We start from the raw sequence: 17,109 nt of genomic DNA, 5'->3' as shown, positions 1-17,109 counted from the left end.
TGTCCCCATCTCCCCAGGTCAGTCAGTGCATGTGTCCCCATCTCCCCAGGTCAGTCAGTGCATGTGCCCCCATCTCCCCAGGTAAGTCAGTGCATGTGTCCCCATCTCCCCAGGTAAGTCAGTGCATGTGTCCCCATCTCCCCAGGTGGGTCAGTGCATGTGTCCCCATCTCCCCAGGTCAGTCAGTGCATGTGTCCCCATCTCCCCAGGTAAGTCAGTGCATGTGTCCCCATCTCCCCAGGTCAGTCAGTGCATGTGTCCCCATCTCCCCAGGTCAGTCAGTGCATGTGCCCCCATCTCCCCAGGTCAGTCAGTGCATGTGTCCCCATCTCCCCAGGTGGGTCAGTGCATGTGTCCCCATCTCCCCAGGTAAGTCAGTGCATGTGTCCCCATCTCCCCAGGTAAGTCAGTGCATGTGTCCCCATCTCCCCAGGTGGGTCAGTGCATGTGTCCCCATCTCCCCAGGTGGGTCAGTGCATGTGTCCCCATCTCCCCAGGTAAGTCAGTGCATGTGCCCCCATCTCCCCAGGTAAGTCAGTGCATGTGTCCCCATCTCCCCAGGTCAGTCAGTGCATGTGTCCCCATCTCCCCAGGTAAGTCAGTGCATGTGTCCCCATCTCCCCAGGTAAGTCAGTGCATGTGTCCCCATCTCCCCAGGTAAGTCAGTGCATGTGCCCCCATCTCCCCAGGTAAGTCAGTGCATGTGTCCCCATCTCCCCAGGTCAGTCAGTGCATGTGTCCCCATCTCCCCAGGTGGGTCAGTGCATGTGTCCCCATCTCCCCAGGTGGGTCAGTGAAGGTATTCCATGCAATTGATATACGATGGTACATACTCAGCCAGGTGAGAGGCTAGCTTGCAGCCAGACAGCACAGATCACCTCTGTTGTTGAAATATCTGTACTTCAGATACATGTATTGTGTTTCACTAAAGACATTGGAAACCTGCCATCTTGAACTTGGATGTGTCGAACTCACATTCTTGTTCTGGCAGACTCTGATGATGGTCACCAAGTGTTGAACTGTGTACAGGTCATGATCAAGACTTACAGTTGTCGGACTTTCATTTTTGTGGAAGCCTTGGTCAGTGGCTGAGTTGGTTGGATCGCTGACTTTGTGTGCTGGTGATTGGGTGCCTCAATCTGGCAGTGTGGGTTTGAATCCCGCAGGGGAGTTAGCCCCCACAAGTACTGGAATCTCTACTTTACTAAGAAGGTGTTATCCCAAATTAACAATTTGCAGGGGTAGAAACTAACATATTTAGTCCACTAGTCCTCATAATGATAACATATAGAAAAACCCTTAAAAATGGCAAATTTCTACTAGTCCTTATGATACCGTAACTAATGGGCAGTTTGGCAAGGACTACAGGACTAATGCCAATTTCTATCGCTGCATTTGTTACATTTGACCACTTTCTAAATGGCATTGTGTATTAACATGTCGTTGTTGTTGTTGTGCTGCAGATCGGCCTGGGTTGAAGAACCGTGAGAAGGTGATGAGACTGCAGGAGATGCTGATCCAAGCGCTGGAGGCGGAGATCTCCTCCTGCCACCCCGACGAGGTGGGCCTGTTCCCCCGACTCCTCATGAGCATCTCCAGTCTACGGGAGCTGGGCGTGGAACACAGACGCATGCTGGAGTCACTCAAAGGACAAATGAGTTTCCCTCACAACCTGTACGCTGAGACATTCGATCTCATTCCGTGACACTATGGCAACGACCTTGAACCCGGTGACAAGATCAAGTCCATGGCTACTAGTAGCTGTTATATAAATACTCTACACCACGGAGGCGCTAGCCATTAATTTATTATTGCATAAACTTTCCATCAATGATAACGAGCTTTAAATGCCTCGTTAAAAATATTTATCTTGTCTTTCCATTTTGAATATTAGAAATATCTATATATATTATACATATACATTTGAATATATGACTATATTGTTTGACCGTCGTGTGACACCAGTTGTGCTTTGGCTGCTTCCATCTTCATCTGACACAGTGATTGACCTCAATGACCTTCAAGGTCAAGGTCATGCTTTCTCAAGGCCATGTTGCAGACACGCGTGAGCTTGGTTTGCCGTGGCTAGATGTAGGCAGCATGCATAGTTCTGGCAGCAGTGTCTCATCATCATGTTCGTCATCATGCCATACCATGGTGCAATGCCATATCGTCCACACGTTGGGTGACATCCTTCCCATCATGCCATAACTGTCCTTGCAGTGCGGTGTTCTTCCCTCCTCACATTGCCTTCGCCATCTTGAATGACCGATATCCACTGGCGCGGAACGTTGCATTTGTATAGGCGTGTTCCATGCAGTTCCGTGCAGTGTATCGAGATGGAGCACAATGTTTGTATAATGGAGTTCCTGTATTTCGTCACTGCGTGTCCAGCTACGTCTGCCATCTTTCTTGTGTCAGTACCAGTGTTGTGAGATAGACTTTATGATAATCCTGCCATGTGGTGTTAGTCGGTCAGCATAATTTATTGTTATTGTATATTGATGTTGGACTTGGCTTCAAGTTTATATAGCTTTACCTATATCTGTTCAGATGGTATGAAAAATCTATATGCAGTTTGACATGAGAGACTGCGTGATCCACACAAATGGTAGGGATCTGCCAAAATATCAAATCATCATTGTCTGGGTGTACAGAAAAGAATGCAAATAAGCATATATGTTTTGAATCAAAACCAGATTTACTGAGCACTGTTTGTGTTTCTAAATCCATATTGTCCTGCTCACTGCACGTCTTGCTTGAGGTCTCAGGTGATATTCTCACCTGGTGTTATCGTGTGTGAATCGGTCAATGATATCATCATCATGCTAGTCACACCCGGTGGTGTGATGCTGGTCACACAGGTTTTATGATTGTTTTACCTGCAGATGGATGTTTTTGCGTCCAGGTGATAGATTCATTTTTTTTGTGCCCGGTGATATGATTGTGTTAATAGCATCTAGTGAAATTATGAAACCCATAACACCCGGTGAAATCATCATGCTTAAACACACGTTGATATCATTCTGTTCACATCTTGTCAAATCGCTGTTCTCATAACATCCAGTGAAATTGTGATGCTTGCAACACCCGCTGATATCATGCTTGTAACATCCGTGAAATCTACATGATCATAACACTCACTGATATGCTTGTAACATCCGGTAAAATCATCCTGCTTGCAATGACCGCTGATAAACTCGTAACATCCGCTGATATCATGCTTGTAACATCCGGTGAAATCATGCCCTAAAAACACCCGGTGATATCCTCGTAACATCCAGTGAAATCATGCTCGTAACATCCAGTGAAATCATGCTCGTAACATCCGGTGAAATCATCATGCCGGCAACACCCGGTGCAATCATCATGCTTATAACACCCATTGCTATCATGCTCGTAACGTCTGGTGAAATCATGCTCGTAACATCCGGTTAAATCATGCCCGTAACATCTGGTGAAATCATGCTTGTTACATCCGGTGAAATCATCATGCTCGCAACACCCGCTGATATCATGCTCGTAACATCTGGTGAAATCATGCTCGTAACGTCTGGTGAAATCATGCTCGTAACATCCGGTGAAATCATGCCCGTAACATCTGGTGAAATCATGCTTGTTACATCTGGTGAAATCATCATGCTCGCAACACCCGCTGATATCATGCTCGTAACATCTGGTGAAATCATGCTCGTAACACCCGGTGAAATCATCATTCTTATAACGCCCATTGATATCATGCGCGTAACATCCGGTGAAATCTGCCTGCTTGCAACACCCGCTGATATGCTCTGAACACCCAGTGTAATCATCATACTTGCAACACCTGTTGATATCAAGCTTGTAACGTCTTGGTGAAATCCATCATTGTGATATGTTGATTATAACCATCGCCGATATCATGCATATGGCACCCGGTGATATCCTGCTTATAACACCTGGTAAAATCATCATGCAAATAATACCTACTAGCACATAGCATGTGGTGATATCATGTTTGTAGCACTCTCTGTCTTCATCATGCTCGTAACATCAGCCGATGTCATGCCTATAACACCTGGTGAAATGTCCCTGCAGACATGACCATGTAACACCTGGGAATAGGGTCTCCCTGCTGACACCTGTATCCTCCTGCTCTCTTCATCCACTCCCATCATCAGCCGGCCTGTTTCCTGGACACTGAACTAATCTGGTGAAACACCTACAATATTTGTTTTCCTTCATTGTACACAGTTAATCTTAGTTTTATTCCTTCCCCTCATCGTGTTTCTAGGTTTGTCAGCACCATGCTATGCTCCTTGGTTTCGCCAAAGTGGTAAACGTGCACGATTCAGTTCCTTCCCACCTCAAGCTGACGCATTGTGATATAACTGGAATACTGTTCAAATCGGTGTAAAAACCCAGCTTGCTCCCTCACTCACTCACTCACTCACTCACTCACTCACTCACTCACTCACACTGTGTCAGTCCATGAACATCATCCCATTGCTTGACAGGAAGTTGTTACATCATCTTGTCCTTTGACCTTCCATCATGTGGGACTTCCCACCACTGTAAGCTGACATATGTCGCTGGTAGAGTGTCGCCCATATCACTGCAATGTCCTGTTGGTTGTTTCATGGATAATAAACCCACCCATGGAAACAGAGCACACCAGCCTGACCAGGAGCAATACTACAGCTGTGATACCCTGGAGGAAACGGGGCACTGTCAGGACGACCTCGAGAGAGCTGTCAGCTGTGTCTCTTCAAGTTGTTAATACATGTTTATGTGAATAGTTAATCTTTGCACTTTTCTCCTATTGGTTCTTTTCTGTACATGCAGACTCCAACAAAACCTGTGAATTCTAGAAACCTGTGACTTGTTGAATAACCTATGAAATAACCTTAACCAACGTTATTTTCAAAGCATGTGAAAATGTGAATTTTTCCTGTAAGACGGTGGTTGGCTGTAGTCTGTGACTTTTCTACCGTTTTAAACGACTGTCCCTGTGATTTAGGACCCTGACCAGATCCCCGTCACTTTGCGCTCCCTGCATCGGTGTCAGTCATTGGCGGGCGCTGTGTATGAAGCTATATATATTTTGAGATTCTTAACATGTATAATATTTTTATCCATGGATTTTGTGTAGCCCTGTTGGAATGTGGGGCTTAGTGACTGTACAAGGTACTTGATACACTTGCTGTATATTGTTTGCATTTTAACACTTCCATGTACCACACCTTATTGATTTATCTATATTTTGTATCATACTATCATTTATTTATTGGTTATGCAAAGCCCTCAAACTGGCATGAACTGGCTGTTTGAAAGAGTCTATCAGTCTTTCCCATGAGGCCTCAGTTATGTTCTGATCTGATTGGTCATTTCATGTTGTGCAACTTGAACACCATCTAGCCAGCTGGACATGCACTGGTCATGCTTCAAAAACATGTTGAGTGATGGTCAAACATTGTTAAACAATGTTCCTAAATATCTCCATCTTGTTTTATGAGAAGGTTATTTAAAGATGAGTTACACCACTGTATCTTTGAAGTATGTATCAGTTTTCTACAATTGTCTACATTTGGTGGAATCATGGATATTGCCCAAGAGTTATATAATGGCTATAACACCTGGTGATATATATTATGATATCATGGTTATGCTACATGTTGTTATGCTTGTACGACCTGGTGATATCATGACTATGGCACCCAGTGATATGGTTGTAACACCAGGTGATATCTGACAATGGCACCCAGTGATATGGTTGTAACACCTGGTGATGTCATGACTATAACACCCAGTCATATGGTTATAACACCTGGTGATATCATGACTATAACACCCAGTTATATGGTTATAACACCTGGTGATGTCATAACTATAACACCCAGTTATATGGTTATAACACCTGGTGATATCATGACTAACACTCAGTTATATGGTTATAACACCTGGTGATGTCATAACTATAACACCCAGTTATATGGTTATAACACCTGGTGATGTCATAACTATAACACCCACTGATATGTTTATAACACCTGGTGATATCATGACTATAACACCCAGTGATATGGTTATAACACCTGGTGATATGACTATAGCACCCAGTGATATGGTTGTAACACCTGGTGATATCATGACTATAACACCCACTGATATGTTTATAACACCTGGTGATATCATGACTATAACACCCAGTGATATGGTTATAACACCTGGTGATGTCATGACTTTAACACCCAGTGATATGGTTAAAACACCAGTTGATATCATGACTATAGCACCCAGTGATATGGTTATAACACCTGGTGATATCATGACTATAACACCCACTGATATGTTTATAACACCTGGTGATATCATGACTATAGCACCCAGTGATTTGGTTATAACACCTGGTGATATCAGTCTGTTAAGTGAATAATCATCATGCATGAACAAAATATGGACAAATATACTAAATTGTGGAGACAGGCACCAAGACCAACCTTCTATAGTACTTTGATAACTGATAGTTAAGGCAGATTTCTTCAGTTGGAGAACAATAAGTACTAATAGAGGTAAATCAAACCTGCAATCAAACTGGACAGTTATTACAGGGGGCTGTCACAGGTTTTCGATGCAATAATCAACTTTCCCCTAATTCTTGTCATGCTTTGGGTCGGCCACTTTGTATCATCTTCCCGAGGCAAGAGAGTTAACTGACTTTTATACTCAGTTAACTCCCTTGCCTCGGGAAGATGCTTTGTATTTGATTATAAAATGTCCATTTTTTCATGATCCTCCCCAAATATTTGTTTTATGTTTTATGATCCTCTCCTGATTCCTTCTGAAACCCTCCCAACCCCCACCCCTCATGATAACTGACCGGCCCCTAAGCAACTGTCTTAACAGTAAGCTGAAACAAGAAAGACGCACATTTGTTATTTTTTAAAAGAAACATTTAATTAAAGTACCAGATAGGCTTATGAAACAGTTCAGGTACTATAGAAGAGTTGGCCATATGTCGAGCACTGAAGTGAAGCAGTCGGTCAGATTGTTTGGACGTATCGAGGCAGCATAGTCCCCTGTAGTATGCATATCTGTAGATGTCCTGTCGGGGCGTTCCCAACCCCGGTCTGTTCTTCCCCCTCCCACGCCTGCTGGGTGTTGATATGCAAGATGATGGTGCTCTCTCCCCTCCCGCCCCATCTCTCCCCCCTCACTCTCTGACCAACACATTACTAGGATGGCCAAACCTTGTTCCCCAGTGATAGCTGCAGAAGGTGCTGGCTACCAGTCAGTGATTGGGTAGTTCTCATGGCCACAAGTACTTCTTTGTGCTTTGGTGTAATACTGTTACCATGTTCCACTGACTCCAGACTTCATCCTAGGGACTCCAGACTGGAGGCTTCATCCTAGGGACTCAAGACTAGAGACTTCATCCTAGGGACCCAGACTGGAGACTTCATCCTAGGGACTCCAGACTGGAGACTTCATCCTAGGGACTCCAGACTAGAGACTTCATCCTGGGGACTCCAGACTGGAGACTTCATCCTAGGGACTCAAGACTAGAGACTTCATCCTAGGGACTCCAGACTGGAGACTTCATCCTAGGGACTCCAGACTAGAGACTTCATCCTTGGGACTCCAGACTGGAGACTTCATCCTAGGGACTTCATCCTAGGGACTCCAGACTGGAGACTTCATCCTAGGGACTCCAGACTGGAGACTTCATCCTAGGGACTCCAGACTAGAGACTTCATCCTGGGGACTCCAGACTGAATACTTCATCCTGGAGACTTCATTCTACTCAGCCCATTCCTTAATTCTGGTGAAGTCTGATTCATGCCCAGGATTTAAACCTGTGGCTTGTTATTGGGCCATACACATCCTAGCTAACATCAGCTACCCATCTCTACTTGAATAATGATACTGCTTGTCAGAACATTGGAGACCCAAGGGAGGAAACTTCCAGTGCTTCAGAGTTGTAGTGATGTGTATTTGTGTGGGTTTGAGTGCATCATTAGTGTCTGTGTATGTAGATGTGTGTCATGTTCATGGTTGAAGTGTTCTGTCTTTCTCCCAGGGCCTATTGCCCAGCTCACTCTAGTGTAGTGTACTATGCAACAATGTGTACCCCCTTCTCGACTAGGCCGTCACAGGATCTGTCTACTCATGCCATTCCTTGCAGTAAGGAATATGTTCCTTTGTCATATCAGGGTTCCAGGGGAATAGCATAGATTAAGAAGACATATCCCATTGAAGAATTAATGTCGATAAAATGTTTGTACATTTGTATGTGTATTGAAAGACAATTTCCACATATAGAGGAGAGCTGTTGATATGGGTTACCAAATCTGACAAAGATTCTGTTAGATGTGAGACCAAAAATTGGTACCATGTTTATTTTTTGTTGTTTTCCAGTTACTGTATTTTTACATTAGTGTCTTGTAATTGGGCCAAGCTGCATTTGTTAGTTGAAGTTTAACCATTGGCGGAAACATTCAGATATCAGCTGTAACATCTGTCTCATGCTTGTACACTCATGACAGTATGTAGAATTGTCTGTCAACTCGCCCCAGCTAGCTAGTTGCCTCGATGCATAAGGGATTGGTTTGCTTTCATCCAAGAAGTAATTGGTGGCTTCCAGCAGAGGCTGAAGGCTTGGGTACATTTAAGCAGGAACTGGGGGTTGTTTCCTGCCTGGGGAGGCTGGAGACTTGGTTTGGGCACAGCAGAGAGTGGATCCTTGGTCTCTTCCTTGGATAGGCTGAAAAATTGTTTTCTGCTTAGCAGGAACTGGGGGCTTTGCTTCTGTTCAGAGGGGACTGAAGGCTTAAATTCTGCCTAGTATAGACTGAATGCTTGGTTGCTTAAGGTCTGGTTACTACTGGAAACTGAAGGTCTGGTTACTACTTAGGGATGTGAGGCATGGTTACTGCTTAGCGGGGCTGAAGGCCTGGTTACTATTTTGCAGGGACTTTAGGCTTGGCTACTGCCGAACAGGAACTTAAGGCTTGGCTACTGCCTAAGAGGGACTTAGGCATGGTTTTGGCTTCAATACATTGACATTAAACACCTGTACAGTACATGTTCAAAGTTATGATTTTTGACACCGGAGAGTGTGATAGGTCGACATGAAGGATTGTGAATACACGCTCAGGTGTGATGAAGTCAACACTGACCTGAGGTACTGATTTAGACGTCAGTGAAAAGGCAGTACCTTTCAATACTATGTGAGATGTTGGCACTTTGGAGGATTTCTAAAGGTAAAGGGTGTCAACAAAGAAGTGTACACTTTCTTCAAGCATCGACATCAATTGACCAATGCTGAGGTGATGATGGATGTTGCCATGGAGAAGACAATAAGCAGCTAGTTGAATGACCCTGTGATGATACTTCTAGGTGCTATCAGATCAAAGATTGCATACCATGCTTCATGTGTGTTCTATATCCCTCCTCCAGCTCCTTCCCCATATTGCTGTCGTCTTTGGTACTTATTAGGTGACTGTGCTCAGTTCGATAGTGTGTAGCCGTTCTCCCTGTCATCCGTCGGCCTCCGACACCCAGGGAGACGATGCCCTTGGTTCCTTCTAACCACCACATGTCACACAGCTCCCTTCCTCCTCCGTAGTTCACAGCATCACCACTAGAGGGCTCTCTACAAGGGAGATAACCCCGTGTTTACAGGACTGGGTTTACAGGTGTTTGGGTCCTAGATCCGGTGAATATTGTTAATTGATGTTTTTGTTTCCAAGGTTTTATTTTATTGCAGAAATAAACTGGTTGATTGACAGCCCACAGTAGAGAGTCAGAACAACACCAACAAACTTTGTTAATTATTAAACTTTGTTAATTCCATGAGCAACATTTTACGAACGTTGTTCCTGCTTATGAATGATGCGTACTGCACGTAACAGTATTTTGTGTACCCTGATTTTTAGGCTATTTATGATGTATATGGTTTTATCATATCGAGTGTTAGGTATTGGCACCAGCTTATGTTGTACAGATTGCCAGTTAATGGATGAAATGGTTGATACAACATCATGTCATGTTAATAGTACAAGGTCAGAGTTGCACAGGATATTCTCTTCTAGGGCCTAGGGGATGTACTTTGTGTACATGCTCATATCCCTTGTAGTCTTATTTGGCCTGCAAATTATGTTTAGTTCAAAAGTTAACCAAGTAACACTCGAGATGCCATGGTGTCCTGGCCCACCCATGTGTGCTCCTTGCAGGGATGCTACTTTACCTAACCCTGTTCCACTTTCTGGAAAAATATGTTGTATACATAGACAAAAATTTGCAAGTTATTATTGCAAAGCATGTTTAATTCAACTGTGAAGATTCCAGCCTTCAATCTTTGTTACAAGGGGACAGATGTCTGCCCCTCACAGTGGCCTTCGTCACTGACATTGTCTACACTGAATGTGTAGCGAGGTCATGAGCTGCTGTGGAGTTTTTGCCACCTGGTTATTGGGTCTATTGGCGCTGAAATATGTTTTGTTAATTTTGCACAATCTGTTCTTTTTTTGTCTGATACCACTGTTGGGAGTACCTTTTGTACACCACCCAATATTTACACGGTCATTTGTGAATAGATCTCTGATAAAAAGGATAAAGACTTTGCAACTCTGATCTTGTTCCTAGTTGAAGTTTTTACAAAATGTACCGGTGGTGTGTACACACTATGTCAACATATATACATCTCGAATACTATCTGGTATTTTAACATTGGTGTAATTGTTTTCATTGTTGCATTAATTCTTTTAATATGGAAATGTCGAAACTATTTTATTTATGACTGTGTTCCTTATTTATTTCATCCATTTTTTCAGAATTGTTTATCCCACTTAGTGCTATGAAATAGTTTTGAGGTATTTATTTTGTTGCTTAGTTACGACTCCTGTTTCCGGCCCCACTGTGCTGATACCAAAGTGTGAGGACCACAACCCGATATGTGTATGTCAGGACGACATTCCATGTCCGTTATCGGCGGCGGCGGCGATCAGCTGGCACAAGATGCTGACGCCCTGTATCTCCCCCAGTTGTTGTCAACATGTTATGTGGAGCCCCAGCGACTCCAACGTGTGCAGCGTCATGTCGCTGTAAAGTTTGAACCACAGCAACACTCCGCATTGCTCATGGCAGCCGTGTTCCAGGGCCTGCACCAGAGCAATATGACTCTCGTATCTCCTGGACTTTAACATAGACTTGCAACAGTGCTCAGATTGCTGTGTTAAACAGACCCTGTAGTCACACCACACTATGTCTCTCAGAGTTATTCCACGGATGTTTTTGAGATTTTATTTTTTCTGACCCTTGACTGACCCTTTTGGGAAATAAGAAATGATATTGTTAAAGTGTATTTTTGGCTATATCGAGAAGTGACTGTATTTGATGACAAGGATATCAGTACTGCTGTTAGTTAACCTTACCATCAGATAAGCATGTCTTCCTCAGAATGGATTGGTGTCCTATATTAGAAAGCATATGAAGTATGAACTATCTTGTTAAAAGTACTGATTTTTTCCTAGAACAAATTTAATGATAAATGGTATGTCACACACAAACAGACTTTGAAATAGTTATTTATTTAAAATACTTTTCTCACTGACCATTTTTGTATATCTCTCTTCAGGCTGGAAATTGTTTAAGAAACACATGCAATTGTAACTGAAGGTGGACTTGTAAACCTCCTGACATTGGTTTAAAGAAACATTTGAAGAGACACAGTTACACAGTGTCATGTCTAGTGCTTTATATCACACAGTCTCATGTTTTGTGCTAAATATTACAGTGTCATAATTAGTGCTAAATATTACACAGTGTCATTTCTAGTGCTACATATTACAGTGTCATGTTTAGTGCTAAATGTTACACAGTGTCATTTCTAGTGCTACATATCACACAGTGTCATGTTTAGTGCTACATATCACACAGTGTCATGTTTAGTGCTACATATCACACAGTGTCATGTTTAGTGCTACATAACACACAGTGTGATGTTTAGTGCTACATATTACAGTGTCATGTTTAGTGCTTCATATTACAGTGTCATGTTTAGTGCTACATATCACACAGTGTCATATTTAGTGCTACATATCACAGTGTCATGTTTAGTGCTACATATTACAGTGTCATGTTTAATACTACATATCACACAGTGTTGTTTTTAGTGCTACATATTACACAGTGTCATGTCTAGTGCTATATATTACACAGTGTCATGTTTAGTGCTACATGTTACTGTACAGGTACATATTATTTCTATCTACGTGTGAAATAGTGTTATGTTTTACATATTCTCTGCATTTTCCTTCAATGTTTACTGAGTCTCTTGTCAAGGGGTGGCCATTTAGAGCACACGGCCATGATAACACTTTCATTTTATTCCGCCAATATGTCCGACTTGTCAGGTTTACAAACAACATCAATACACATATAGAATAGTGGGAAATGAAAGGAGAACAGGCAATAAGAAAGAAGCTGTTGTATATAAATTAGTAGTAGGTGAAATAGGGACACAGCTTCGAGCCTCGTGAGTTGTCTCCCCTGACCCAGTGACCTGCAAGTTGCTGTCGCTGCCCTCAATGGCCCCAGGAGCAGTGCTGAGTGGTTGTTGATTTGGAACTGTGCCAATTGTCAGTTGGAGTCATCGTCTAAGAAGAATGAAGCATAATGTTGTCTTGAAAAACAAGGCTTCTGATTAGGGCTTGAGAATTGGTGCTGACTTCTGAACCTTGGAAAAGTGATAATGTGTACAATGTTCAAGTAGGCGTTACATGATTGACGTGCGTGCATCTGGCTGTCCACAGATTTATCAAGTGTCAAATGTTGACATGGTTTTGTTAAAACAGCTTTGAGTATGTTGTTTTTATTCATGAAATTTCTGATCTAATGTTGTGTAGGTTTTATCACTTGGTTGAGATTCAGTCCAATATGGCACTCTATGCATATACTTACATGGTGAACACTGGTCTCAGGCTGGCTTACCCTGTTAGTGGCTGCCACTGGGACCACCCTGGCACCACGCTGGGACCACCCTCAGGCCAGTGCTCACAATATTGCAGTATTTCCCTAGCTCTGTGTGACTACTAGTGTCGCCACCTGGTGGTCATGTGTGAATCTCCCTCTTCCCTATGTGAGTAACACACATTAAAGTCTGCATCGTCCTCAACTACCTCTTTGTTGTTTGTTGTATGTTAGACTGCCTCCGTGGTCTTATGGAGAGAGCGTCTGCCTGGAGACCGCTTCTGTGGGCTTGTGGAGAGAGCAGAAGGTGGATAGTTCTATCTCTGTCTGCATCATACTAAAGAAATTAACAGGTGTTAAGCTGCCGCATATGGTATCTCAGTGGGCTAGCACTATAAAACCAGGAGAAGGCGGATTAGTACAAGCAGCCACACTCACACATGCATACATTTCACTATATAAGTGCAGTAATTTTGAACGCTGCATTAAACTTCATCTTGGTTTACAGTCATGCAAGAGGACAAATGATTCCCCATGCATGTTTCCCTGTGGATATTCAGGGAGAAGTAGGTCCCCAGTACACCATGCTTGTCTCCCTGTGGAGATTCAAGGAGCAGAACAGGTCCCCAGTACCCAATGCTTGTCTCCCTGTGGAGATTCAAGGAGCAGAACAGGTCCCCAGTACCCCATGCTTGTCTCCCTGTGGAGATTCAGGGAGAAGTAGGTCCCCAGTACCCCATGCTTGTCTCCCTGTGGAGATTCAAGGAGCAGAACAGGTCCCCAGTACCCCATGCTTGTCTCCCTGTGGAGATTCAAGGAGCAGAACAGGTCCCCAGTACCCCATGCTTGTCTCCCTGTGGAGATTCAAGGAGCAGAACAGGTCCCCAGTACCCCATGCTTGTCTCCCTGTGGAGATTCAGGGAGAAGTAGGTCCCCAGTACCCCATGCTTGTCTCCCTGTGGAGATTCAAGGAGCAGAACAGGTCCCCAGTACCCCATGCTTGTCTCCCTGTGGAGATTCAGGGAGAAGTAGGTCCCCAGTACCCCATGCTTGTCTCCCTGTGGAGATTCAAGGAGCAGAACAGGTCCCCAGTACCCCATGCTTGTCTCCCTGTGGAGATTCAGATTCTGTGGTGTTAGTTGGATATATTGCAGACAGAGTTCGCAATTCACTTATTGATCAATGTGAATTAGGTAATGCCCCCCAACAACAATAATAATACTTGTTCTACATAGAATAGTCTCTTACCTCTCTGGCTTATTTAATAATGGTTATTACTATTACTACTATTACTATTACTATTTGAAATTATGTTTATAATATTAATAATGTAAGTTGGGAGAAAAGGATCCCATGTATTAATTATATAAACTAAATAAACTAGGATTTTTGTAAGTTTTGTTCGGGTCCATTTTCTCCGAATTGTGGGGCCATTTTCACTCCAATTTGGGGCCATTTTGTTTATTACCCATGAAAATCAGAATGAGCTCAAGTAAAATCATTTTTATGTGAAGAATATTACATGTTGACCGTGTTTCATTTTAAACCCGCAGTGGTAAGTCTTATAAAACTCCGAGGTATGCAGTGTCTTACCAGTAAACTACTTCAGTCCTTCAATACAGCGTGGCACTAATACTACGAAGAAGCTGCATGCTCTGCTCACGTGGTGGTTGTAGTGTCAAGTGGACATGTACAAAACTTTCTCAACAACTTCGCGATCTCTCAGCCATTGCTTCAACCAGCTGTAGGCAATGTGTATCTGTTTGAAGCATTCAGATGCTGTTTCACATATCTCTTAACGGCAACGCTTTTTTCAAATCAAAAACAAAACACACTTCATCACACATTGTTAGTAATAATGTATGACATTTGAAAGTATGACTTAAAAACTGTTCCCACTGATATGTTGATTGAAGTGACACCGAAATGTCATGCGGCGAAGAAGGGTTCGAATCCCAGTAAAGGTTAATATTTTCATATTTAATGCTACGGTAACTTCCTTATGGGTTCTACATAGTATCCAAGTTGTTTTTTATAAGGACAATCTTTACGAGCTGTAGCCAGGCAACAGAACAAAGGCACGTGCGTGGTAACTTCTTCCGGTCTTTCACGTGAGAGTCGGAATTGAAATTCAATATATTGAATTTTTATTCAATATTAGAATATTCAATTCTTTGAAAGGCATTTAAAAGTGATACACATAAGAAAGAGAATTTATGGATGTCAACTTTTTTTCACCTGTCAGCGCCAATTATCTGTTGGATTCCATTGTTAAGTTTCCACCTTTGTTATCTCATAACTTTTGTTCGTACAGGGATATATTTGTTCTCTGACTCATAACATTTATTCACGAGATGAAGGAGTAAGCATGTACTCCAAAACGATGCGTTCCTCATAATAAAAAAAGTTGAATCCATAAATTCTCTTCCTAAGAATATTCAGTATTGGTTTTGTTTATAATTTATATATCAAAGAGATCGTTCGGTTATTAATAAATAAATTTTGAATGTCATATTTATATTCCCAGCGGCACTTTGGTGTATATGGTCTCTGGTTTAGGCGTGGTCGGTAGACCTGTGACCTTAAACATTATACACAGCGTCACGGTCCATTGACAAGTCCAATTAACAACAGATTCCCGGTGACGCAACTGTGTAAAACACATAACTCGTTTCAACCCCGCTATAGAGGAGGAAAGCCATGCAACCACGGCCTATAATCTGCTAAATGTAGAAACATTTAATGTAATTAGATCTCATTTAAGTCGCGAAGTCCTCCTTTAAACTGGGTACGATCGGATGCCATTACAAACAGTTCAACGCGCACGTACAATTCAGGTTTTATCAAATATTTTCTTTGTTTCATTCAGCGAAATATTCTGAATACACAGCTCCGCATTCTTCGGGCCTAAGACGGTCATAAAACCTCGCATAATCCCCGCGCTCGCTCAAGATTTAACGCTTTCTTTAGAAAACTTTCCAGAAAACAATCTTATGAAGTCGGCCAAACGCACGTGTCCGGCTAACCAATCATATCCTCTTATTCCAGCGCACCTGCCAGGGGACGCTACCGGACACAGCCTCCCAGCTCAACACACAACCCTGGCTAACTGCGCGGACTCCCTATATAGGAATATATTTAATACAGATGACTGACGACCCTGCCTGTGGAACTGTGTGTCCCTGTGTCCCTACTGTGGTGTACCATATACGGTAGACTTGCACAAGTCTCTTAGTCAATACTTATTAGTTTCAATCATAATTTCTAAATTATGTAAATAATACGAACAAATTGTCCCTTCAAGAGTCCTTACTGTCCACATATCTAGACTTGTCTATTTGGAGGATAGAATTACCACACATCCATGAACTTTTCTTTCAGTACAGCCTTGGTGCAAGGCTACATGTACGGTTCTCTCTGAGTGTGGTCATATTTTACACCAGCTACGCTATTGTCTGCCTGTGTAAAGTTCAACTGTACTGTTATGTATAACGGGTGTTGTTCAATCGGCGAGTACCTGCTTCTGAATCATGTGCAGCTATCCAATCATTCACAGGAAAAAGAATACCTACCTACCTACATGTATATGATGTATGTTCATTAAATGATGCGGTCGTAAAATATCCCTACTTACGAACTAATTAGTATTGAGTAAATTAGTTGGCATACCATTCCAGTTACCGCGTTTCTTGTTGCTAATATACTTTCCAAAACAAGTAGGGGATATTCGAAAATAACAGATGATTACAGAAATACAAAGCTATCGAGAGTATGGTGATGGGTGGATAAGAAAAAGGAAGGGGCCGGGTGTGAATTAACATGACAATCAACAGAATATGTTGGCGGTGTATTGTAAGGGTGCAAACAGCTAAGATAGACGACACGGGTGTGAAGCCAAAAAAACCCCGAAAGTTTGAGAAGTCATTTATCCTACGGAAGCGTAGTAGGGCCACGGTGACATTTTTTTGTGTGTAAGTATCTCCTACGTAGGACTTACTATCTCTCCCACGTAGGACTTACTATCTCCTACGTAGGACTTATTATCTCCTACGTAGGACTTACTATCTCCCACGTAGGACTTACTATCTCCTACGTAGGACTTATTATCTCCTACGTAGGACTTCTTATCTCCTACGTAGGACTTCTTATCTCTTACGT

The 17,109-nt window shown here is 42.7% G+C and overlaps 1 protein-coding gene across 1 annotated transcript in view; it reads left to right on the top strand.

The window, feature by feature from the left end:
- Positions 1-13,156, top strand: part of LOC124130105 — an 87,840-nt gene extending 74,684 nt beyond the window's left edge. Inside the window, exon 10 of the mRNA XM_048400768.1 lies at positions 1,464-13,156. Coding sequence (XP_048256725.1) covers positions 1,464-1,705 — 242 coding nt within the window. The 3' untranslated portion in view covers positions 1,706-13,156. The remainder of the gene's footprint in view (positions 1-1,463) is intronic.
- Positions 13,157-17,109: the final 3,953 nt, after the last annotated feature.

The sequence above is a fragment of the Haliotis rufescens genome, unplaced genomic scaffold, assembly GCF_023055435.1.
Source record: "Haliotis rufescens isolate VD_foot unplaced genomic scaffold, xgHalRufe1.0.p SCAF_20, whole genome shotgun sequence".
NCBI classification, from domain to species: domain Eukaryota; kingdom Metazoa; phylum Mollusca; class Gastropoda; order Lepetellida; family Haliotidae; genus Haliotis; species Haliotis rufescens.
Note: the sequence above shows the minus strand (reverse complement) of the source record. Positions and strands in the feature narration are given on the sequence as shown.